This window comes from Nematostella vectensis, chromosome 15 (assembly GCF_932526225.1).
Source record: "Nematostella vectensis chromosome 15, jaNemVect1.1, whole genome shotgun sequence".
NCBI classification, from domain to species: domain Eukaryota; kingdom Metazoa; phylum Cnidaria; class Anthozoa; order Actiniaria; family Edwardsiidae; genus Nematostella; species Nematostella vectensis.
Window position 1 is genome coordinate 2,789,909 of NC_064048.1, and position 25,875 is coordinate 2,815,783.

Below are 25,875 nucleotides of genomic sequence, written 5' to 3' on the forward strand. Positions count from 1 at the left end.
AAAAGAGCCAGTACCCCTATTCACCCAGACATATTATGCGACAAGCAAGCACCTTAATGTGATGGTAAGCATTCGATTTCCCATTCGATAGATCTTTTAACAATAGTGAAAAGACGGGGGCATTATCAATGTAGGAAAATAATTCACTCGAACTATGTTCTAAGTTTTTTTGCGCTTTTCTATGTCTCCCGTCGACGGGTAATGCAAAAGAGCTAACCCTGGCGGCTACCTGGTGGCCACAGGTAGCCCAAGAGGCGACGGGGATATTCCGCAGCTAAATAAAACAGCTTAGAATGAAAATTCCTGGCGAAAGTGAGCATCAGTAAAAACTACTGATTTATTTTAAAGTCAAAATTCTTAATTTATCAAGATTTACAACAAGCTCAGTTCTTTCATACTCTGTGATAGACCTTCTACACTTGTGACCTGGGCTACCCCCATATTCAGCTCAACAATGACTGCCGCTATGTATAGGACCTGCGTACGCCTGCAATACTACATGTTTAAACAAGGGCGGTTCAAACCTTCTTGGTTTATCTTGCGGTCTACATGGTCATGTCCGATGTATTTGAATTATCAGGATAAAGGATAAGACAAATCGTTTTTATTTTATTTCCTTTTCTATTACTGAGGCAAAAGGTAAAATCGGCTTTTGTCATAGAAGTCATACAATTCGGTAATGTGTCAGCCTCTTTTGCAAAAAGACCTTCCGCTACTCATCTAACCTTTGTAGTCCCGATAGTTAGAAATGGACTACCACCGGTACAATATGATGACCAGATAATTAGACCCGCAAACAAAATCGCCTCAAGTAGCGTCATGTGCCGCCAACCTCGAGTACATATATGACCGTTTGTCTGGAAGCTGGTAATATCGTTTGTATAAAGCAAATTAAAAAAAAAAGTAAAATGTTTGTTATAACCTAGGCGCGTACCACGAGTTTTGCTAAATAGTGTTAGACGATTCTTTGACAGGAAATGAACCAATTTTGCCGAGCAGGGTGGAGGGTACACTCGTCCTTCAACCCCCTGGGAAAAAATGCCCTCCTACCACAGGTAATCCAAGCACTTGGTTTGTATTCTACATTCTAGTACGCAAGAGAATTTGTATGAAAAATAAATGAAAATTAAAGAAAACAGATTTCATAGTGACATACACCCGTCTTGTGTATGAGTGGTGAAAGGAGAACTATTGAGTAAAATAGCCCCAAGTAATCAGGAGAGATCCCAAGAGACAAGAATAAAGTGAGTCCACTATGAAATCTGTTTTCTTTAATTTTCATTTTTTTTTTATACAAATTATCTTGCGTACTAGAATGTAGAATACAAACCGAGTACTTGGGCTACCTGTGCTCCTGCGCAGGAGACGATCGGGCCAGAAGCTCTGCGCAGGAGGGTACCTATTTACACGCCTGCTGTTAACCTAGATCGGTCCATTAGTCCTTCTAAAGATTGCACGTACTTCAGTTTTGAGTATAGCGTATAGTGAGCCGTGAGTCGTATTTACTGGTCTCCCTCGCAAGCTTTTTTAGGCCTGGCAGGCTGCCTAAAAACACCTGCGAGGGAGGCTACGTATTTACAGGATCACAATTCATTTGCAGGCTTGGTTCGTTTGGTTTAGCGTCACTGACAAACTAAAAAACGTGGCAAATATTTTCTCAAAAACACAGCCAACCCAGAAAAAAATAAATCGAGTCGAAAACTCTCTTTCTCGATACAAACGCCAACGCAGTTTCTACTGGTCAGCAGCTATTTTAGCTCAATGACATCATCACGATCGGGAGACTGGCACTAGCCGCCATTTTGTTTAGGGGCTCGTTTGGAGGTCAAGAAGGAAAATCAGAATTATTTTTGAACTGCGAGAAAAATCTTTATTTCGCGGGTTGCGTAAGAGTAGCAGGGAAAGAAAAAGCCTCTAAGCTGGAGCCCTATTAAGCTGTGAGCTGGTATCATGAGCTGGGAACCGTATTTACGAGACAAGCTTAGAAAGGTGGGTATGGGAATATTGGTCCGAAATATTCTATTTCCATCAAATCTCTCCCTCACATCTTCCGAGGAACTTATCGTTTGCATGCTTTGTATGCGTGCGAGTCTATACTCAGTGTTTGACCGTATGTGAAAATCCCGAAGTCTTTATTAGCTTTTGCATTTCGATTGTTTGTTACTGACTGAGTTTGCTCGATGTCTAGTATTTCCGGTTTTTGTGACCTGACTCAACTCTTTCGAAAATAAACTAAACTACATTTTCCATTGCCTGTTTTTTAAACTCCCGGCTGGGCGAAGAGTTAAAAATAATTGGCAAATAACAATTCTTGGTAGTTGTGATAAAAATGAAATGTTAGTTTAGCCTTGAAATTGAAATCAAATGTTGTAAAGTCAAATTCAAACCTTGAGGATTGTAAAATGATATATATATATATAAAATGATGGTTGAAGGCTTTCATAGAAAGTGCTCAATACTCGAAAGTAGAGCGGTGTATAGTGTTGGTTTGAGAAAAATACAAACTACATTACAAACTACATGCTATGTAGTTTGTATTTTTCTCAAACCAACACTATATATATATATATATATATCATTTTATTTCCCCTTTCATAAGCAGTTGGAACAAGCCAAACCACTTAAGGGGCAATACTGACTTGCCATAGTGTCTTGTTGACATATATTTATACTCAACAATACAGAGGTTACATGCTAATGCTCATAATTAATACATTTTTCATTTTTCCGCCTGTTCCCAGCATCCCCATGCAGAGCTTTGCAAGAGACAGATCCTCGCTGCCATGGCGGTATACAAAGACTTGAGACCCTCCATGCAAAAGTTTGGTGAGAATAATATCTATGAACCTCTTTCCTTCCTTGGACCTTTCCAGTGGATCTTTTGCTTAAGAAAGTTAAGACCATCGTTGTGATAGCCTCCAGAGCATTTGTGAATCTAAATTTACAGAACCTTAAAGGATTCTGGTGGATTCTGGTAGTCACAAATAACACATCTTTCAAAAATGTCTGATTAGAGAGGCAGGGTGGGAACAGGAGTGGTGGATTGGGTGGATATCCCCCCCCCCCTTTTTTTTAAGTAGAAAAGATTGAAAAGATACTTTGTTTGAAGAATAAAAATGTCTGAGGGACGGGAGGTACTGTCCATGTGCCTTTGCCAGCTTGACTTGGCTGACGCGACCAATCCAATTCAGCGTGATGTATTGTTAGATCTATGTGACCTACTAAGAACCACTGGGCATCAGTTATAAGCCGTTTATCTGCCCATTATCCACCCCCCATTTTGAAATCCTAGATTTGAGATCCCCTGAGAGGCTAGTCAAGTTGTTGGTAGCGGCACTAGGGCAGCCATGGTAACAGCTCAGAGTGTCAGGGTGGTTTGGATTGAATCTGCTTCAAGTTATTTTCAGGCTATTAAACTACGCAGAAAATTACTTGGTTGTGACTGAAAGTTCTTGTCTTGGAAGATTATCTGGAATTCTCAATTAAACTAATTCCTAGAAACCCTACCTATGATACCATCTTCAGTGACACATCTTTGGCACAAACTCTAGGCTTTGCAATTACTCACATTTTTTTGTAATATGTATTCCAGTACACAATGATGGAAGAGAATCAGAATTATTATCATTGGATGGCACTATTCCTGTTTCATTTCGAGGTGAGATCTTTATCTGAGAGAGTGCATGCCTCAACTATGAATACAGGAGAGATGTATTTCTTATGTCTTTTTCTGTGTGGTTATACTAAGTATGTAAACTACCATATTAGTGGTCTAATAATAATAGCCTTTATTCGCACTTCAAAAAATACATTTTCTGGAAAAGTACTACATTACACAAAAAACACCTGTATTACATAAAGACTCAATGGCTTAGCTAGGGTTGTATTTTAATCTGTGGCTGCTTTTCCAGGAAAACTAAGTTATGCAAAATGTTAAAAACAGATGTGGTTTTTCTTTGCTTACTGTTGTTATATTTAAAGCGAAAACTGGTTGAGTATTTGTTTAGGAATTAAAGTCTTTTTGCTAAATTTTAAAATATTTTTATAGTAAGTACAACCCCCTCCCACCCACCCCTTTTTCATTCTAAGTTGTTGTAATTTTTTACAGGTAGTACATATAACATCCCAGTGTGTATTTTCCTACAAGAGACGCACCCATTTATTCCTCCGCTAGTGTATGTGCGTCCGACCAGCACAATGGCCATCAAGGTGTCCAAGCATGTTGACAACAATGGGCGAGTGTTCCTACCATATCTAACTGACTGGAGTCATGTAAGTTCCTTGACCAAAACATGTATTTGACTCTGCTCCAAGGTAGCCAAGGCTCATATGTCAAACACAAAACACTGGTGTATGCTCCTTTAGCTTAACATAACCACTCTTTAATAAGGGCCTCTTGTGAATATAGTAATATCCTCTTGTGAGAAAGCACCTGGCCTTAAAGGAAAAATAGGAATAAGCTTCTCCTGCGAATCAGGAACATCTCAAAGAGGGGGACTTTGCATTTACTGAGGAACTGCCTGCCATGACATTCTAAACCCGCTTGTTTTGTTATGGTTGAGTGAGGTTTTTTAACTCCTTGTATGTTGTTAAATGACACGTTTTTTTTTTCTAAGAGATAAAACAAATTTTGAAACAATGCCCCCATGAATAAGCACCTTATCTAGGACATGATTAGTGCTTATTCAAGCAATCACTGTCTCAATCACTGCCGCAAGAGAGGGGATTACTTTGAAGGAGGTTGCCTTTTCATTTGATCATTTGTGGGCTGTTACTTGAATCATTAATTTGAATTGGGTGCTTATTTAATATTTGGTGGCTTATTAGGGGGGGTTGGGTTGATTCAAAGTAGGCACCTTTTGGGAGCTAGGCATTAAAACAAGCATTTTGTTGATAACATTCTTGACCTTTGATTAGTGTCAAGGACTTGTATCTGATTTTGTCAATTTCTCCTTTTCAGCCGCGGTCAGAAATTGCCGGTCTGATCCAAATCCTGTGCTGTGTGTTTGCGGAAGAGCCCCCGGTATACGCCAAGCCTAACAACTACCAGCCCCCGCCCCAACCTGGTTACAGGCCCCCTTATCCAGGGTACCCCCCTACATCCTCTTCTGCCACACCCTACCCCGCCACACCCCATGGAATGCCGATGCCGATGCCAGGTACGACAAGGGATTTTTAATCTTTTTATATATTTGCAGTTGTACGGGGATATAGATAACAGTACTTACCCGCTAGAAGAACTTAGGAAATAAAAAACCTGTTAGCCTAAAAATACCAATTTAGACCCCCATTAAATAAAAAACTATTTATCCTTGAAACAGGTTCTTATTTTTTAAATATGTCTCAGCAATGATGAAAATCTTGATTCTGAAAAGCAGTAAACTAAAACATTCTATAAATAAATATTAGACTTTGGTATAAATAATGTTTAAATTTTAAGGGGTCTTGACTACTTATTGTTCAAAGCCAGGTTGGTAGGCACCATACGTACCAGCCATTAGTATATTATCTTTAAAATTAATAACCTATTTAAGAACCTGAGCAGCCTAAAATTGTAAATAGTACCCGTTAAATAAGAACCTGTATAGGCTAACCTGGAAAAACCTAGGTTCTTATAAGCGGGTAAGTACTAAATAATTATCATGTTTGTGGGACCCTAGGTGCTGGGCCAGGCAGACCAAGACAAGGCTACCCACCCTATCAAGGCTACCCTCCATCGACAGGTACAGGAGCCACGCCCTACCCCCATACCACCCAAGGACAGAACCACTTCCCAACTCCACCTGTGCCACAGAGGCCCTACCCCGCCTCGTCTGGGTACTCCCCCGTGTCTCAGTCAAACCCTAGTCCTATGGTGGAGACCAGATTGCAGAGCCAGCCCAGCATTTCTGATGACATGATCAAGGCGTCGTTGTTATCAGCAGTTGAGGACAAGCTGAGACGTAAGGCAAAAGCAACCTTCGAACAAGCTCAGGTAAATACTCTATTGACTTTATTTTGAATATCCAAATGTGTAATTTTAAAATTATCCTTATCCAAAGATTGCTTATATGGATTGCAATTGAGCTGTTTTTATTGTAGGAGCTGGTTTATTTTGCTACAGTAATGTTACATCTAGATTTCCATTTATTTGTTTGTGGCAGTAAAGGATTTGTAAAACAAGTCAGTTCTAGAGTCTTCTTTGAAATAAAGTCCATCAATCACTTCTTTGTTATTGTTTATATTTGAAAACACAGCTCCAAAATAGCCACCAACATAAACATTTGACTGGAATTATCTCAGTTTCTCATTTGAATTTTTTGATGGAGAATGGGTCTCTCCCGTTTTTCAATAGGTCTATAGAGTAGATTGGCAGCATGATTGACAAGGAGGACTTGAAGGGGAGAGGATTTTATAAGAATCAAAGCAAATCAGCAAGTCAGAATGCAAAAAGGATAAAAAAAATAGAAAGAAATTTTTAAGACTGAGTCCAACAACTGTTTTTTCATTGTAGATTGAGCTGGACCAGCTGAACAGAACACAGGAAGAGCTGAAAAGAGGTGGTGAAAAGCTTCAAGACATTGTTACAAAGCTACAGAAAGAACAGGTAACAAGATTAAGTGGTTAGGGGGGTGGGGCCCAAACTTTGCAACCAAAATTTATTTTCCGATGCAACTGTAGTTTGAGTTCTATTTTAAATAATGCTTGTTGAATTGTTAAAGAAGTATTGTAGGCCAACAAAAAAGAGCTGTTTTTCTACAGCTGAAAAAGGCAGGGAGCACTGGGAGTAGTGTATTAGAGTAATCATGAGCCAGCGACATCACCGAGACCTGCGGCCCTCCGTTCTTTTTGTAACAATTGTTAAAGAACTATTGTAGGCCAACAAAAAACAGCTGTTTTTCTACAGCTGTTTTCTTACAGTATGCCCAACAGATGTTGAGCATACTGTAGGATTAAAGAAAGCATGGTAGATTACAATGTGTCTGATTAATCTTGTTTAATGGTGTTTTTAGGGGGAAGGGGAGATTTATTAAGGCCTGCACTTTGAAGTTTGTCAAAAATTTCTGTAAGCATGCTAGTTCCATTCCCTTGTCCTGTTAGAAGAAAAAGAGCTTTTTAGAGAATTGGTAAAATGAGGTGTAAATATACAGGAGAGACAACAAGAGACAGAAGCACAAAGATAAAATGGGCAGGGGGGGGGGAACTCTGCGGAAATAAACTAACCCCTTGATGTTCCCATTTTGCAGGCTGATGTTGAGAATAATATAAATGTCCTAACACAAAAGAATGAAGAAATATCTGATGTAATTGCAAAGCTTGAGAGCGACACGGGCAATCTTCAGATTGATGAAGCTGTTGTCACCACAGCTCCACTATACAATCAGTAAGTGAAACTTATTCCCTTTGATGCAGCATTATTTTAAGAGGAGGTGCTGTTCTAAAACAAGTATTAGTTAAACTGTGAAAAAAGTCCCCCAACTACACTAAGAATCCCTCCCAGGGAAATTGCCAAATAGGTCTCTTATGTCTTAGGTCTCTAATGTCAAACAATATTGTCCCAACTCCAACACATTAGAGAGTATGAGGCCATTCACTAGAAAATTCCTTCCTCACTCGATGAAGCCCAAACCAGGAATTATCCGAGTGAATCAACCTCAGCGTGCAAACATCCATAAGCACAGGATATGCCCAAATGGACTTCGTGATGTCCTAAGGCACTTTCCAGATGTGAAAAGGCTGTTGTAAGCAACAGGCTGTGGCAATACATTCACTAGAAAGAAAAGGCACAGCAGTGCCAAGGCAAACAGTCTTGGATCAGCGGTAGCTTAGCTTAACTGATAGTGTTGGACTTGTTTTCAGTCTGTTTCTCTTACAATTTTGCTCAAAAGTACCCAGGAGTGAAAAGGTTAAAGACCCCCCCCCCCCCCCCTACATGCACATAGTCCCACCACTCCATGGAACCCCCCCTCCCCTCCAGGAAATGTGGTAAAAACAATGTCTTGTATAGATAAAAAATGTGGTTAACCCCCTGGAAATTGTCACTTGAAGCCACCCCCACCCTCCCCCCCTTACACACAAACAATTTTGATATTTTTTCATGAATTGTTTTGTTTTCCTATTACAGGATATTGAATCTTTTTGCTGAAGAGAATGCCATTGAAGACACTATCTATTATCTCAGTGAAGCTTTGCGAAAAGAAGCAGTTGATTCTGAGGTTTTTCTCAAGGTGAATCTCTTAGTCAATTGATTGCTTAATTTTCTTAATGTTATTTGCTTTGGGGACAGACTAGGGATAGATACTGTATCTATGAGTAAATTTCTGGATGTTTCTGAATATTACGATTTTAAATTAAAATTGTGAATAGATTTTAACTATCAATAACATGTCACACAATTTGCTGTAGGATCTGTTGTAGGTAATGCTTGGGGTACATATTTAAATTGAAAATTTGATGTTTTAGCATCAGTAAAAAATTTGTTACACAATTTGGGTCTAGGGTCTCTCATGTTTTCGGGTACATATATTAATTGATAATGTGATTTTGCCTTCTTTTCAGCAAGTACGAATTCTGTCCAGGAAGCAGTTTATGATAAGAGCATTGTTACAAAAAGCACGGAGGGCCGCAGGTCTCGGTGATGTCTCTGGCTCATGATTAATCTAACACACTCCTCCCAGTGCTCCCTTGAGTTGCCTTTTAGGAAATAGACACAAAATATTGGCATGGGAACCAAAGATGATGAACGCTCAAATAAAAGCTGGAGACAACAATCGTAAATTACATGAAAAATCTTGTCTTGTCTTAATGAAAAAGTCAAGATAACACTATATGACGTCGGTATCCAAAAAAAGACATGCCACCTTGGATATGTGAAAAGATTGTTGATGGTAAATAAATGGCTGTCATGGAAATGGTAAAATAGTTCACCATGAAGATTTCAAGATAGTGGTTACAATGGTAGTAATATTAATGTCACATAAGAGATTATTGTTTAAAGCTTGAGGCCCAAAAAGTAAGGAAATGAGGAAAAATTGTTAGACCAATAATAAGGATTAGGTTTACTTGGAAAATTCCAGTGTTCTTAATTGGCTGTTTAAAACTTGTCATAAGACCATGCTCAATGCTTATTCTGATTTGTTTTATGTAAATTATATAGTTAGACTAAAAGGCAGTTATTAAATTGTACATATTCGACTGTGTTCACTGTTCTACTTAACTCGGCTGAATAGGGAAAGGGTAGTAGCTATGTAAGAAGGTGAGAATGTTGAAGAAGGTACAAAACGCAGACAAGTATTGTGTAGATCCTACATCCCATCATACTGTGTTTTACATTCATTTACATTCTCACAAAAAATTAGGCTTGTGGTGAGGTCCAAAATCTTGTAACACCCGCCTAATGCGGGCTAATGAGTTGACAGCCATGGCTTTGTAAGGGGTGGGTTATATTCATTTTTGGGGAGAGGGGTGGGTATAACTGCGCAAGTGAAAAAAAATTATTGTTGATGACGTCACAGATCACGTGACCGTGGGGAAATTACGAATATCTCGCCAGCGATTTGCTGCACATCATCCAAAAACAAATTGAATCAACTCCAAAATGTGCTGACTATATCTCTTGAATAAATGGTTCACTTTTTTGATAAGCCCAACAGACAGCAAGGGCGGATCGAGACATTTTCGAGGGAAAGGAGCAGGGGGTGGGGCACCAGTATGTTTGGCATGTAGAGGAGGAAAATTCGTGGATTTACGTTCTTATACAATTTTAACGGAGATTTTTATACCGTTATACATTACTTGACCCTTTTTTGGTTAATGTGCAGCAAAACGCTGGCGAGATATTCGTATTATTCCCACGGTCACGTTGCTTAGTAATAAACGAGAATGAAATAGAGAAAGCAAAAATATTAAAACAGTAAAATCACCCGAACTGCATTTTGTATTCATACTCAACCTGCTTCCTGCACGTGGCCTGCATTTTGTACCGACTCCAAACACTTTCCAAAATATGCCTGATAGTTCTTTACTGTCGAATCCGTTGTATCGCGACGCCGCATTATCAAAACATCGATTTGTTTTTGCGATTTTCTGTTCCGCCAGTCAAATTAATCTAAGCCAATTATTATTCTAAAACATCTCTCGCTTAGTGCAGTTGCCTGGCTTTCTGTCGCGACACTGTCTGGTTTTCGTCCAGAGGATAGCCAGGGAAGTGCACAAAGCGAGACTCTGATTGGCTCAGAATGGTTTAACTGACGGAACAGAAAACCAAAACAAATTGTGTTTTGAAAACGCGGGTCGCGATACAACGGATTCGACAGTAACAGAAAGACCACATAAGCAACCAAAGCAGAAACAATAAATCCAGATAGGTTTTTATAACATATAATATTATGACAAACTCCATTCCTCAAGCCCTTCCCGTTAATGCCAGCAGTGACAAGAATGTCTTTTTATCATCAATGCGTTTTCTGCTCAATCTTTGTGAAGGGTAGGGCTATCTCTAAAACAGGGAACACGGAATCGGGGAAGGGGAACGATAAAACGGGGAATACTAAAACGGGGAATCTCTAAAACGGGGAATACTAAAACAGGGAATCTCTAAAACGGGGAATCTCTAAAACGGGGAATACTAAAACAGGAAATCTCTAAAACGGGGAATACTAAAACGAGGAATCTCTAAAATGGGGAATACTAAAACGGGGAATCTCTAAAACAGGGAATACTAAAACGGGGAATCTCTAAAACGGGGAATACTAAAACGGGGAATCTCCAAAACGGGGAATACTTAAACGGGGAATCTCTAAAACAGGGAATACTAAAACGGGGAACTTCTAAAACGGGGAATACTAAAACGGGGAATCTCTAAAACGGGGAATACTAAAACGGGGAATCTCTAAAACGGGGAATCTCTAAAACGGGGAATACTTAAACGGGGAATCTCTAAAACAGGGATACTAAAACGGGGAATCTCTAAAACGGGGAATACTAAAACGGGGAATCTCTAAAACGGGGAATACTAAAACGGGGAATCTCTAAAACGGGGAATCTCTAAAACGGGGAATACTAAAACGGGGAATACTAAAACGGGGAATACTAAAACGGGGAATACTAAAACGGGGAATCTCTTTAACGGGGAAAACTAAAACGGGGAACACTAAAACAAGGAATCTCTAAAACGGGGAATACTAAAACGGGGAATCTCTAAAACGGGGAATACTAAAACGAGGAATCTCTAAAATGGGGAATACTAAAACGGGGAATCTCTAAAACGGGGAATACTAAAACAGGGAATCTCTAAAACGGGGAATCTCTAAAACGGGGAATACTAAAACAGGAAATCTCTAAAACGGGGAATACTAAAACGAGGAATCTCTAAAATGGGAAATACTAAAACGGGGAATCTCTAAAACAGGGAATACTAAAACGGGGAATCTCTAAAACGGGGAATACTAAAACGGGGAATCTCCAAAACGGGGAATACTTAAACGGGGAATCTCTAAAACAGGGAATACTAAAACGGGGAATCTCTAAAACGGGGAATACTTAAACGGGGAATCTCTAAAACAGGGATACTAAAACGGGGAATCTCTAAAACGGGGAATCTCTAAAACGGGGAATACTAAAACGGGGAATCTCTAAAACGGGGAATCTCTAAAACGGGGAATACTAAAACGGGGAATACTAAAACGGGGAATCTCTTTAACGGGGAAAACTAAAACGGGGAACACTAAAACAAGGAATCTCTAAAACGGGGAATACTAAAACGAGGAATCTCTAAAACGGGGAATACTAAAACGAGGAATACTAAAATGGGGAATCTCTAAAACGTGGAATACTAAAACGGGGAATCTCTAAAACGGGGAATACTAAAACGGGGAATCTCTAAAACGGGGAATACTAAAACGGGGAATCTCTAAAACGGGGAATCTCTAAAACGGGGAATACTAAAACGGGGAATACTAAAACGGGGAATCTCTAAAACAGGGAATACTAAAACGGGAGACAAACAAAAGGCCGAGTCAGGAACCAAGGCAGGAACCGAGTCAGGAACCGAGTTAGGAACCTAGCTTAACAGAGCTTGGAAAAGGTCTTAGAAGTTGATAATAGGCGACGAGCACTTTGAGTCTGAGTTTTATTATCCTGACAAGATTGTGTAAAAGAAAATTTTGACGAAGAAGAATATTAAAACAATCTGACAAGACGGCGAGCGCCACCGATAGCCCAGGAATACATAGCTTATTTATATCGGACAAACAAACAAAAGAATAAATAACAAGGGATGCAAATACCCCCGCAAAAAAGAAAAACAATCTGACAAGACGGCGAGCGCCACCGATAGCCAAGAAATGCATAGCTTATTTATATCGGACAAAAAAAAGTATAAATAAAAAGGGATGCAAATACTCAAAAAAGTCTATAAATGCAATATTCTATCAAATCGTCATAAAGCAGCACAGTGTTTGGTGTTTTATTTTATATACTTAAAAGTTTACATCAAAAGTTTGTTCTCTACAAACCGTGGAGTTTTCACACCAAACAGTCCATTTATGCCGTGAAGACATCTAAGCTTTCTTTCTCATTGTTTAGACTATAGCACCTTTGGGATGAAGCCTGTAGCTTCCAAAAGGCTAAAATAGAAATAAATAGCCCGAAAAGTCGTTGAATTATATTACGATGAAAACAACGCCGAACGGTTAATAAACCAAGTAAGTTAAACCTTTTTGCTTTGCTTTCCATTCATTTGGGCCCATGGATCATTCTTCTTTTTAAGTCTGAAGGGCTATTAACACCAACATCTCTCATTCCAAGGTCTTTTTGGTATATCTTGTCTTCGTCTTAGTTGAATGTTTTTGCTCTTTTACACTTTTTTAGTTGACCGTGCGCGAGTGTTTCTTGTTTTCCCGCCTTTTTGAAATCGATCGATAAACTAATCGATATTCGCGCGAAAGCGTAAGTTGATTTGTTTTCTCGTCATTTTAATTTTTAAAAGCCATACAATAAAACTTTTATTGACCTTGCTTGCTCAGGCTTTACGGAGAAATATCAGACCTCAGTCACATTCGAGACCTCGGTCTGATATTTCTCCGGACAGCCCTCGCGCTTGGTAATAAGTTGTTAACACATTGACCCCTCAACCGGCCTGTACCGGCTTTGGGAAGTACCCACAACCCAAAAAATTCATAAATGCAAACTAAACACAACAAGATGAAGATACTCAGGCATCCTTCTAAGGGATAAATGGTCTTGAAGATGCATCCAACCAAGGTGTTGGCAACTACTCTTAAGCCAAATAATAGCACAGGTTCTTTGACAAATTTCAAATCGAACAAGGAAAGAAAAACAGAATCACTCCTCTTAATAAAACGCTCCAAATACAACACAAGGGAGAGAGATCAGCAAACACAGCTCAAGACACAAATAGATGCATACCAGGCACGATTCCTAACTCTGTTACCGTTTTAGTATTCCCCGTTTTAGAGATTCCCCGTTTTAGTATTCCCCGTTTTAGAGATTCCCCGTTTTAGTATTCCCCGTTTTAGAGATTCCCCGTTTTAGTATTCTCCGTTTTACAGATTCCCCGTTTTAGTATTCCCGTTTTAGAATTCCCCGTTTTAGTATTCCCCGATTTAGAGATTCCCCGTTTTAGTATTCCCGTTTTAGAATTCCCCGTTTTAGTATTCCCCGTTTTAGAGATTCCCCGTTTTAGTATTCCCCGTTTTAGAGATTCCCCGTTTTAGAGATTCCTTGTTTTAGTATTCCCCGTTTTAGAGATTCCTTGTTTTAGTATTCCCCGTTTTAGAGATTCCCCGTTTTAGTATTCCCCGTTCTAGAGATTCCCCGTTCCTCGTTTTAGAGATAGCCTGAAGGGTAGTCTTGTGAGCAGCCATTCTTAGCGTCAGTCTGATATCCAATTAGAACATGTAGACTGCAACGAAGTCTTAGATGATGAAGGGTTAAGCAGAATAAACAAAAGCTGAACCACAATTTCATAAAGATAAATTTTAAAGAAATTTTATCATTTAATTGTGCTATACATTTCAGGAGTGTGCAACACTAAGGCTTTGTACAATATAGACTTCTTTACCTTAGCAGCTATCCTGTCAACAACAGTCATTCTATCAGAGGTACATAAATATTCTCTACACTCATTTACAATAAAATCCTGGGTGCCCGTGGCCAGCCCTAGCACAGACTTTCATCTCTCTGCAGGACATCATTGTCAGATTCAGTGCCCATATTTCCTTGCCTCCGTTTTTGACAAGTAATAAATTCTCAAACAAACATTTTGAGTGACATTTATTTCCATCTTCCCAAGCTTTTATTTTTATCTTTATTTGGGGACAGTGTACGATAACGTCTTATAAATCTGAACTTCTTCCACCGGAAGGGTTTCTAATGTGGTATTTTGAGTCAGGCACACCCCACTAAAAGCCCGAGAGGACCCTACGAAAACCAGAAATTTCACCACAACATGCTATTTATAATATTTATATTACAGTTGATAAAAAACCCAAATGATGTAAAATAATATGACTGTGTGGTGTTAGTCGCAGTGTTTGTATGTACATTTCTTCATGGGCTGCATAACTTAATTTGTTTGGTTTCTCAGCCAATGTCTGCAACAGTCTTGTTTTGCTAGTTAGTTGTTTGATGTTACGACCAAATGATATCTGAGTGCCCCCCTCCCCCCCTGAGTCAAAGCACTCATGCTTTGCATAATCAATCAACTAGCTAGCTACTGGAGTAGTAGTCTTTTCACCCCAATTCTTTTACAGAAATAACCATAGAAAACACTTGTGTGGTCTGAAATTTTACAACTTTAAAAAGTATTTTAGGAGTGTCCTCCTAGGTACCACCAGTGTATCCAAGGTCGGAATGATTTGCTGGTGAAAAATTGCGCCAGAACCAAACAAAATCACCAGAAAGCAGGAATGTCATTTATAACTTGTGTAACGAGTATGTGGCTTGTGGATGGGCAGTTTCTGCTGGGTTTGGCATTTACCAGAGTGACAGCAAGGTGTGTGACCTCTGCCAAACTTGCTAACATAAAATAGAGTCTTCTTTTTGGGCCTTATTGTTCTGCTGAGAGAGACAAAATGAGAATAAGCAAATATACAAAAAAACTAACAACTTTTTAAAAGAACTTACCTTTTGTTTTACTTGCTGTGTGGATTATTTGCAACAAGCTTCGTCCGAATTCTTCAAGAATCATTTTTTCGGCCATTGCTGGAGAAAGACCCATCTAGCCAAGGAAAGCAATACAAATGTAGCGAATCAAATCCGCTTAAAGCCAAATTCGTTGTTGCGCGACCTCGGCGAATCCAAATATCCATGTCTCGTTTGGAAATAGCGCGTAGACAGTCACAAGCTTGGGGGGGCGGTATGTCTGGTTTTGATTGTTAAGTTTGATTGACTACGCGCTATTCCCAAACGAAGAAAAGAATTTTGGATTCTGGCAGGTTGTCAAACAACGAATTTGGCTATAAACCACAGTAAAGCCTATAAAAACATGGCTTATTAAAATGATGCATGCGTATAGTAGTTATATATTTTTTTCAAAACGATATAGGTTATTAAACAATTCCAAATAATATTAGCTACTGCTTTATCTTCAGCATCTTAAACTGCTAAAAACTGTCAAAGGGATAAGGATTGACAATGTTGATAAAATGGAGTGCTGATATCTTTCATACCTTCTCTGCTTCAACTGCCTGTGCTATGACACATTGACACGTTGCCTGGGCAACGTCTTCCGTGACAAATGAGAAGGGTAGCCTTTCGCCAGAGCTTGTCATTGTGGGGGGTCGGGTGGGGAGATCCTCGATCTGAGACTCGAGCTTAGTTTTTGCTGCATTTTGTTGCTTCACGCGGACTTCTGCAATGTATAGACACATGTATTGCTAAAGTACATTTACTGAATTAAAGCCGCATTGTCACCAGTTTACTTCCAGAGGTCCGACGGAGACCTCAGCTGTTAAAAGACAAAAAAATCTATTACAATCCGAGAGGTTTAACAGGCCATCCGCTTCAAATAACCAATCACATTCTCAAAGAAACGTCCAATAGACACACTGCTTTCAATATTTTGAAATATTTCTCGCTTTTTTCCGTAAAAAATATCATCGGAGACTGTTGCGTACGGAGCCCGGGAAGGGACATTTGAAGAACCTACTGCAATTTTTTTTCGTGCGGTATACTTTTCGCGTCGTGAGGACTAGTTTTCAATTTTGCGTCTTTTTTTCGTGAGTTTTAATATTTTTTCGTGTTTATTTTTTTCGTGAGTTTTTTTTTTGTGAGTTTCATTTTTTCGCGAGTTTTATTTTTTTTTCGTGAGTTAATATTTCTTTCGCCCTTCCCGGGCTCCGTAGTTGCGTAATCGACCGGAAGTAAACTGGTGACAATGCGGCTTTAAATCCTGATTACTTTATGGTAACCTCATCTGCCTGATGGAAAGCACTAAGCTCAAATGTTGAGTTCATCATGAGCTGTACCTTGAGCATATGAAGATGAAATAATCGTCCTGGTTAATTTGAACTATTTCCATTGAATGCAACTCGTGAACAATAAAATGTAATGATTTAAATCTATGTTCATTCAGTGGCCACTCAACACTCAATCCCACAGGCTTTCCATGTTTTACCCAGAGATTGAAACAGGAGCCTGACAAATCTTAACTTGGCAATGACATGCCTGACAAATCTTAACTTGACAATGACATGCCTGACAAATCTTAACTTGACAATGACATGCCTGACAAATTTTAACTTGACAATAACATGCCTGACAAATCTTAGCTTGACAATGACATGCCTGACAAATCTTAGCTTGGCAATGACATGCGTGACAAATCTTAACTTGGCAATGACATGCCTGACAAATCTTAGCTTGGCAATGACATGCCTGACAAATCTTAACTTGGCAATGACATGCCTGACGAATCTTAACTTGGCAATGACATGCCTGACAAATCTAAACTTGGCAATGACATGCCTGACAAATCTTAACTTGGCAATGACATGCGTGACAAATCTTAACTTGGCAATGACATGCTTGACAAATCTTTACTTGGCAATGACATGCCTGACAAATCTTTACTTGGCAATGACATGCCTGACAAATCTTTACTTGGCAATGACATGCGTGACAAATCAGTGTGTAGATTCCAATGAACTTTTAAAGGCCATTTAACCAGATAATCTTTTACTGCAACTTGCAAAACAATTTTTATTGCATTGCATGTTGCAGGAAAATTGCCTTTTGCAACATTTCCCTAATGCTCACCTGCAGCATCTGCAAGATGCATCAATGTTTTTCTCTCTGGGCTTTCCTCAAAGTTTTTGCAACCAGTGCATTTACACAAACTTGTACACAGAATCTTTGCCTGGCATAATAAAAAATATGAACATTACGAAATAGCCAAACTGACTAACTATTTAAATTAAAACATATATTTCTTCAAAATTACTGCCTGACGCAAGAACATTATGCTAAGATGTAAGTGAAATATGCTACCTATACCAAGTTTTCAATAGTTTTTATATATTTTTTGTATGGCATATCTAATAGATCTCATTTTTGGGTGCGTCTGTCCTCTAATAGATGCACAGATGCAACACAGCGTGTCAGGAACAAAAAAGTACACAACGAGACACAGACGCAGTAGAGTCACTGCTGTTCATAACAGGCTATGATGTCTTCTGTGCATCTATTAGAGAAAAGATGCACAAAAAAGATCTAATTGTTTTATACAAAAAATGGTTTATTGGGTCACAAATTAGTTTGGTTAGCGGGTGCATGCATGCTGATACCAAGCCTGTGTGTCCTCCAATAACACATGGATCCTTGACCAGTAAAAGAGTGCGATTTACGAGTGTAGTTGTATAAATGGTTTTATCATAAATATATTGTTGTTACATCTGGAACATGCACTGATCTATACCTGCTGTTTATACCCACCTCATAACATTCACAGTAATTTTTCAAACAGCCTGATCGCTTACAGTGACACCCTACAATTGGAACAAGCCAAACAAGTAATTGAGAATGTATTCCATTCATTAGAAACTAGAACTAATTACAAGGCAGGTTGGGGTGAGGCTTTTTCTAAGCCCTTGCTTTACAATTGACAATAGACTACATGCAGGCTAAAACACTGTAAATGACTTAATAAGCACCCAGGGTGTTTATTAGATTTTGGTGGTCCAAGGGGGGGGGGGGGGGGGGTTGGCGTTCAACAGATATAACAATATAACAAACCCAAGTGCAGTGGGATTCTAGTCTCAGCCAGGATCACTTTAAAATTATAGCCTGTGTAACAAGCATTTCTTGACATTGAGCCTCACCCAGTAGAAGCCAACCTCAGATTAATTAATTTGATTCATATTACTAAAATTCCTATGTCTTTTGTTTTTAAGTTGGAAGAGAGGGTAGGAGGTGTTTATTATAGAGGGGTGTTTGTTATAAACTTGTAAGCTTAGGGGGGTGTTCATGACATAGGAGGCGTTCTTTAGATAGGTGGCCTTTACTAGATCATTTACAGTAGGTCCAAATCCGAGATGGAGACTATGGAAGCTCAAGACTTCTTTTCGTGATAAAACGCCACCTACATACAGGCTTATTCCACAACAGTAAACAAGTGAAGAGAGCTTTCTTTACCAGGGGGTTTAAATAGAACTTACATTATCTAGCCCTTAAATAGCTGAGCAGATACAGCAATCAATGTTTTAATCAACCAGGCCTATGGGTTAACTAAGAGTAAGCCTCAAATCATTCTCACATGCCCTGGTTTAACCTTCTCTTAGCCCAGGGGCAAGTAGGGTTATGAGAGGAGTGGACCCTAGCATGTAAGGATGACCTCTAGGACTATGAGAGGAGTGGACCCTAGCATGTAAAGATGACCTCTAGGACTATGAGAGGAGTGGACCCTAGCATGTAAGGATGACCTCTAGGACTATGAGGGGAGTGGACCCTAGCATGTAAGGATGACCTCTAGGACTATTGAAGAGGTGTGTAGGGTAAATATTTTAATCACAATGTAAGTGTAGATGGTACAAAGACAAACCTTTGTTGTGCCTTCTCTCTGACTCTCCCTTCAAAAAGGAAATCATACAACAAGTAAATAAATTGATTTCTATACTTAAGAGATAAACAAACAAAAAATTTTTTTTCGAAAAAGCTATTTAAAATGTAAAATCTACCAAATTCAATTGGAATTATTTAGGCTTTCCCAAATGGGTATTTTTCTAGGATAAAAAAAATGCTGACAGAGACACTTAAACTGTGAAAGGCTTTGAAATCCTTGATGCTTACCACTTTGCCTTTACCAATCTTGGGATGGAAGGCATGGGGATTTCTCTCAAGGCAGGCCTACGAATGGCAAACAAAATAATAAATGATCATTTTTTTATTGATATTGTGAGGTTTGGTCTGTTTACTAATTACCTACCATGAAGGGGCTAGCCGCTAGCTGCTCAAAGCAGTACAAATGACCAAAAGAAGCTTTATTATTGTTATTGCTACTATTGCTGTTCTCCTTGTTGTTATTTTCATTACTATATTAGAAACACAAAGCTTTTCATGCCAAGTTTATAAACATACTTAAAAGTAAGACTTTCTGACCTTGATAGCTTTACTTCTTTCTCTTTCATGTTCTATGTTGTTAGAACAATTAACACAGTTACAGTTGCTGCAGAATTCCCCTTGGGCAAAACAGTCACAGTACCTGTTGAATTGGGGCATCAAAGCTTAGTGCTATTCCAAACACAAGATAATTTTTCAATTAATGAGGATTCAAGGGTGCACAATTAAATTGCAGTATTATAAAACTTGCTGGCATGTAAAATTCAGCCTCAACAACAAAAAACAATGCTATCACATTTAAACAATCAGAAAATAAGTTTCTATTTAAACAAGATGTTAAATTTTCAGTCTCTTCACAAGAGTTTGTGAAAATGACCAGCTAACTTCCCTGCTGACTCAAACTGTTTATATCTGTTTCACTTGTTTATAGTATTTTATCTCACTAACTCAAACCTTCTTCTCTCTCCACTCCTAAAAAATTGAAATAATATGCTGATTTGATTCTGATTGTGACTTTGAAATTTGGATTTGATTTGGATTTTACTAAAATGAGAAGAGTTGGAAGATGGTAAAAAACAGGTTATGGCAGACTTACAGCTTGAGACATTGTGATTTTGTACAATTGCATGGCTTGCGCGGTCTACTGCTTGGTGGAGAAGGATCAGGCGATGCCCTGCTGATACAAACACATAACCATCAATAAGCATATGCAAAATACTGTACTTGTTTGCAACACAAACACTAGTAGGTAGGATACACTTACCCATTTGAACTGAGGTTGCCCTGTTGGTTGTTTGGTGTAAATGCATTTGCTTGCAGAGGCACTGCAATTGGGAAACTACCAGAAGACTGCAGAGCTTGCTGGAATGACAAATTTAAAATACATTAAAACCTTGATTTATAGAACCTGTATATAACAAGTCCTTGGTGTAACAAACAGTTTGCCAAAATTACAGTAAAACATATGATTCAGAACCTTGATATGACAAATGCTCGATATAATGAACAGATTTCCCCAGTCCTTTGGCACTGTTAAATCAAGGTTCTACTGATGTCTGAGAGTCAGCAACATATGTTAGGCACAAAATACACACACATATCTAGTGTAACAAAATTGAAAAAAACTGATCAAGACAAATTTGTACAGAAAGACAGAATAGACAGACAGACACCCTTTAAGTTCCTCATGTGACCCTGCACTTTCAACTTTGAGTTGGTGATATCATCTCAAATGAAAAATAAATTATAGTTTAGCACCAAGGAAGTGAGGTATCTCAGATCATTGAGATTGCAAGATGACTGCTGACACCAAAGCTTGGCTACAGGACTTGCATTGGCCATATCATCATTGTCATTGTTATAATTTTTATCTTTATCATTTGTGTTATCGTTATCATAATTAGTATTATCATACTTTCTAAATTTTGGTTATAAAGCTTATAACAACAGACCCTAAGTTGCAATTACAAAATATTTTATGTTAAATATCTCAACTTACTTATTGCTTACTTATTGCTCACCTGTGGAAGATAGACCACCCCACCACTGATGACCCCGTGAGGAAATTGAAGGTTTGTGGTGTTCGTATTGGGTGCTATGGCGGGAATGATGAATCGTTGTTGACCTTGCTGGGATGCACCAGACGCTTGCACTAATGGCGGCTTTGGAGCAAGCTAAATAAATGGAACCAGCAGACTTATTAGATTTTAATTGAAAATAACTTAGAGACATATAAGCCTTTTTTGAAAACCAGTGAGTCAGGGGTGTTTTCCAAATCGCCAACTAACAGTTTTAATAAAAGTTCCTTATGGTAAGAAGGTCAAAGTGTGTATAATTATTTTTTTTAACTGGTCCTTAGGTCTTCTAGTGTATCCTCAAAAAGAGTATGTCTGTCTATCAATGTTAAATTTTGTGAGAAAAACTTTGAAAAACAGTTAGCGGGCAGGATTTCCAAGCCATACTGTAGAATACTTAAGAAAAAATCTGATGTATTTTTCTTGCTAATAAAGCCAGATACAAGAAATGGTTTCTCTACAGCTTTACCTTCATGATCAGACACTTACGTAATTTAGGTTGTTTATTGTTCTTTACCTGTATTGTTTGTGAAGCTGACAGTGTAGGTGCAATATTCATCTTGGGTGCAATTGCTCTAACTGTAACAGTCCCACTTGTAGTCATAGATATTGTCATGTGACTGGACGATACAGCCTGAGACTTGTTCACTGCTAAGCTTATAGGGATCACCCTTGGGACCACGCCCTGTTTTAAGGGGGACCCCTGCCTCACACCAGCATTTTGAACAAATGTATTAGATGGGACTTGTACAAAGGTAACGTTTGATATCTGCTGAACTCCCTTGCCGATAGGGATCTGCCCCCCAGCGGCCGTTGTCTTGAATGGCCCTCGGACTTGTGTCAGCTTTATTGGACTGCCAGACAGCATTACCACTTGGGGCGAGGTGTGCCCCACCCCTATTTGTACAGTCTTGGTGGGCGTTAATGGGGTTTGGGCTGATAAAAAAGAAAATTATGAATGACGTAAGTAAACATTCAATATATAATGAAAAAATTTTCTTAAGATACTGTATGGTATGATTTGATAGAAATATTTTCCTAAAATTATGATAATTCAACATCAGAAAAATTTGACCAGCTCTACAGTTGCCTTTGGATTGTCAGCATAACATGAAGTTTTGTAATAAGGTTCAATATTTACCAACTAAACTTCATAACCTTGAGACAAACTTCATACCTTTAAAACCTTATTTCTAAACACCTCTCAAAAAAAATGTTACATATCAACAGTTTAATGTAGCAATGTTGGACATCTTCTTTTACTGCAGAAATATGTATTTGTATGGAATATCTGTTCTGTCCAATCACTCATGAGATATTCGAACAGCCAACAAGTCTCAGTGTCTAAATTTTCATGCCTGATTTTTCAAAAGACAATAAACACTCCACATATACTGTATTTTTGGTGTCCACAGTTTTACTGTTTGCACTGAAAAAATTCAAGATACATACTGTAAGAAACTAACTTGTGTCTCCATTATGCATCTTCATTTATCCTTAAAATCAAGGCACATACATAAAAAACTAACCTTGTGTCTTCTGAGGCAATATTGCACATGTTTGCCGTGGTTGGGTCTCAGGATTTGTTACGGCAGTGATTATAGGTGTGGTAGACGCCTGGCTCGATGTCACAGATGCAGTAGCATTTCCTGCTACCACAGTTGTAGGAACAAAATGCTCCTCTGTTGGCTCTTGTTTGACAGTAATTATTTCCTCCATGGGAGCTATATTATCTAAGAGGGAAAGAGGGATAAATACATAGTCAGGAAAAATTGGGTACCAAGGAAACAACATAAAATAAACAAATGTAGAAATACACAAAAAAAGGTTACATATATAATTTTATCTAGAACACAGTATGTGATAAAATAACTTTATGGTAGAGTATTTTATCTAAGGGTTGACAAGAATATTGAGCCTGTTAAGACATCAAAAATCAAAATCAGGATTTGATTTTAAGCACTTGTGTACACTAGGTAACCAACAAATGTCCCCTACTTTCTGATTTGCTTTAATACACTATTATACTTCTTTAGAGGATGATTTAGATTATCATTAGATACTAGCTACCAGATGTCAGCTTGAACATTTCTGATTGTGCACATTCATTTCTTGCAAGTATTTCATCATATTCAAGAAGGCATTCCATGCTATCCCATATCATACTCAATCAATCTTTATTGAATATTTTAAATGTATAAACAATAAAGAAAAAGCCGAAGCCAGGGGCTTATTAGGCTTGGTCAGCAAAGTATGTAACACATGATAGGACTTTACAATTTTAGCAAACTTAAGCACACACACACACACCATCGTACACACCCACACACAAAAAAGTAAAAATAATAAGTTCTGAGTACTACTCTACATGCATAATAACTAAAAATACTACTTGTCATCTTGTTGCTTTGTAGCTTCTATTGCTAGGAAGAATGATTTCAGGTTCTTTTTGTAATTGGCAGTGGTAAGGGATTGAATTCCGGGATTTGACTCCAGCAAAAATTAGCATACACATGGGATATAATCTACACAAATCAGTGCCCTGTTGCTAGCATTGTGAACCCAAATCACCCTAATTTGTTTTATATCTCCGAGCTGGGGTAAGTTTGTCAAAACCTTAAAATAAAGCCCTGAAAAATTGTTTTACAGACACACTTATAAATATGTAGATCCCTAATTGTTTTGCTCTAATCAAATCAGTACCCAAGACCTACAGCATTACTATTATTTCACAAGGCCTTTAGGGGTATGGGTAATGGTTCACATAAGTGCCTCCCTTGAATTAGTGCCTCCCACTGTAAAGTATCTCACCTAAATATGTTGCATTTAATAGACTTCAATAATGATTGGAGCTGTATATAAGAAGGGGAAGAATAACAATACACCAGAAACTGGAATTCGACTCTGCCAAAAATTTTCGTCTTTAATAAGACTTCTTCAGGGCAGACTGAAGAAGGTGAATCGTTACAAGCTTATTTACATCAGAATAGTGGCGCGAGAAGCAAAAACATTACAACTGACAAAAACGTGCATTTTCTAGAATAGCGTGCGCTATGGACAAAAAAGAATTTACACATCTCTATGTGGGTTCCTACAACAAAAAATGTCATCACTATTAAGACCCCGCGGGTAGATAGACTTAAGCCGATAAGCCTACTGGCCTTCCCTTTCCCTAAGCTGAGACTCAGAGTTATACTTATCTATAAGTTGTACCATAACATTATTTAGACATAAATGATTGTCGCAATGAAAATGTTGATAGATAAGGTCATCCTTATCTCTTTCACTAACTGGTAAACTATGGTGACAGTAATATCTGCCACAATATTTTATATTGAATGCATGTTTTGTTATGGCTCTGAGATGATTTTTGAATCAGATTTTAAAATAATTGCCTCCTCGTACAAATCCTTCCTTAAACCGCCTCGCCTCGCTTATTTGAGCAATTACAGGAGTGCATAGGGCAGTAGATAATGACTAGCCCTGTGAACTTGACCTTAAGAAATTTAATTAATAAATATCAAGACGTTTGATATTAGATTAACTTATACTTTTTATATCATGTTCAGTAACTACAAATTAGCACTAGAAATTCAGCTTTGAATGGGGTCAATAGTGATTCATCTCGTCTACCTGCTTTGATAAATACTTGACTATATTTGTAATCGACTTTTTGGTGACTTTTTAAGTAAAAATATCATGCCATATAGAAGGTTGATTTGTTTTGATCATAAAGTATAAAACTTTCTTCGTTTTTTGATAGCATTACATAAATCGAAATATATATACGTTTTGTTGCTTGTAAAGATTTTATAATCAAGACTTCCTAGTAGGAAAAGAAGGATCAATTTTACATACTTAATCGTCCCCAAATCAGACATCACCGAATATTAAAAACATATCAGAGACTATTTATTACTATAAAAGGGGAATCATTCCAAGAAGTTTCCAAAACCATGAAATGGTGTTTTTTGTTAGATTATAAATAATTACGTGGATATGAATTTGCAACATTTTTTTAAAAATAGCCCGCGTTTATATCGGGAGATTGTACTTTGTTGTGATGTCTGTAGTAAAAAGCACTTGATTGCATTACTCTACGGACTTCATACCCCGTTAAATACCTAGATTCATGTACTCAGCCATAATAATACCGAGCAAATACACATCCAATCCTACGCAAATACCAATCTCTCGAAAGTAGAAAACGAAACGACAAAAAACGGTAGCCATTAAGCTATAACAAGCGATTAGAAGTACGCCGGGTAAAATCACACTTATGAAATTGTGCAGAGAAAAGGAATTTTTAGCTTTACAAATTACATCTGTTGAATGATTGAATAAAGGTCTTCGGTTGATTTACAGTGGATTTTTCTTTCTTGAAGCTAGATCCTTTACTTTACGCAAAAATATATTTCGCTGAGATGAAATCGACGTGTAAAAGTGCAAAGAAGGAAGAAAGGTCCGTAACCTTTTCGCTGTTCACCAAAACCAAAATCTATTGAAAGTCGCTTAGGAAGCGGCGATTTAGTACCTAATAGCGAAAAACGACACTGATAACTTACCTTTCTGGGATGTCGGATTCACAGAAATCGCCAAACGAGGGTGTGGTGACGATCAAAAGCCCAGAAAAAACCCATAGTAAAACAAGATCTTGAAGGAAAGTTTGCAGACATCTTGTTGTTCAAAATCACGCGCTTCTTCGGGGTAAAGAAAATCTACCCGAAATGCACCGCTGCGCCCT

The 25,875-nt window shown here is 38.2% G+C and overlaps 2 protein-coding genes across 4 annotated transcripts; one reads left to right on the forward strand and one right to left on the reverse strand.

Annotated features, from left to right (window-relative positions):
• The first annotated feature begins 1,778 nt into the window (after positions 1-1,778).
• On the forward strand, positions 1,779-9,174 carry LOC5510823 (tumor susceptibility gene 101 protein). Its single transcript, XM_001631190.3, has 10 exons — positions 1,779-1,989; positions 2,742-2,826; positions 3,593-3,658; positions 4,109-4,272; positions 4,961-5,159; positions 5,661-5,974; positions 6,494-6,586; positions 7,227-7,363; positions 8,105-8,207; positions 8,539-9,174. The coding sequence occupies exons 1-10, from the start codon at positions 1,951-1,953 to the stop codon at positions 8,632-8,634; spliced, it is 1,296 nt and encodes a 431-aa protein (XP_001631240.1). The 5' UTR covers positions 1,779-1,950; the 3' UTR covers positions 8,635-9,174.
• A 4,788-nt stretch (positions 9,175-13,962) lies between these two features.
• On the reverse strand, positions 13,963-25,844 carry LOC5510806 (protein lin-54 homolog). Of its 3 annotated transcripts, none has more exons than XM_001631217.3 (14): positions 25,697-25,844; positions 22,661-22,864; positions 21,649-22,067; positions 21,078-21,230; positions 20,321-20,418; positions 20,153-20,230; positions 19,597-19,699; positions 19,288-19,344; positions 19,040-19,067; positions 17,935-17,987; positions 17,260-17,359; positions 15,672-15,853; positions 15,127-15,220; positions 13,963-15,060 (listed from the first exon to the last, which is right to left on the reverse strand). In XM_001631217.3, the coding sequence occupies exons 2-14, from the start codon at positions 22,848-22,850 to the stop codon at positions 15,050-15,052; spliced, it is 1,566 nt and encodes a 521-aa protein (XP_001631267.2). In that variant the 5' UTR covers positions 22,851-22,864; positions 25,697-25,844; the 3' UTR covers positions 13,963-15,049. The 3 variants fall into 3 exon arrangements, with proteins under 3 accessions (XP_001631267.2, XP_032235931.1, XP_032235930.1); XM_032380040.2 differs by having other exon boundaries at positions 13,963-15,057; positions 20,153-20,233; XM_032380039.2 differs by having other exon boundaries at positions 20,153-20,233.
• Positions 25,845-25,875: the final 31 nt, after the last annotated feature.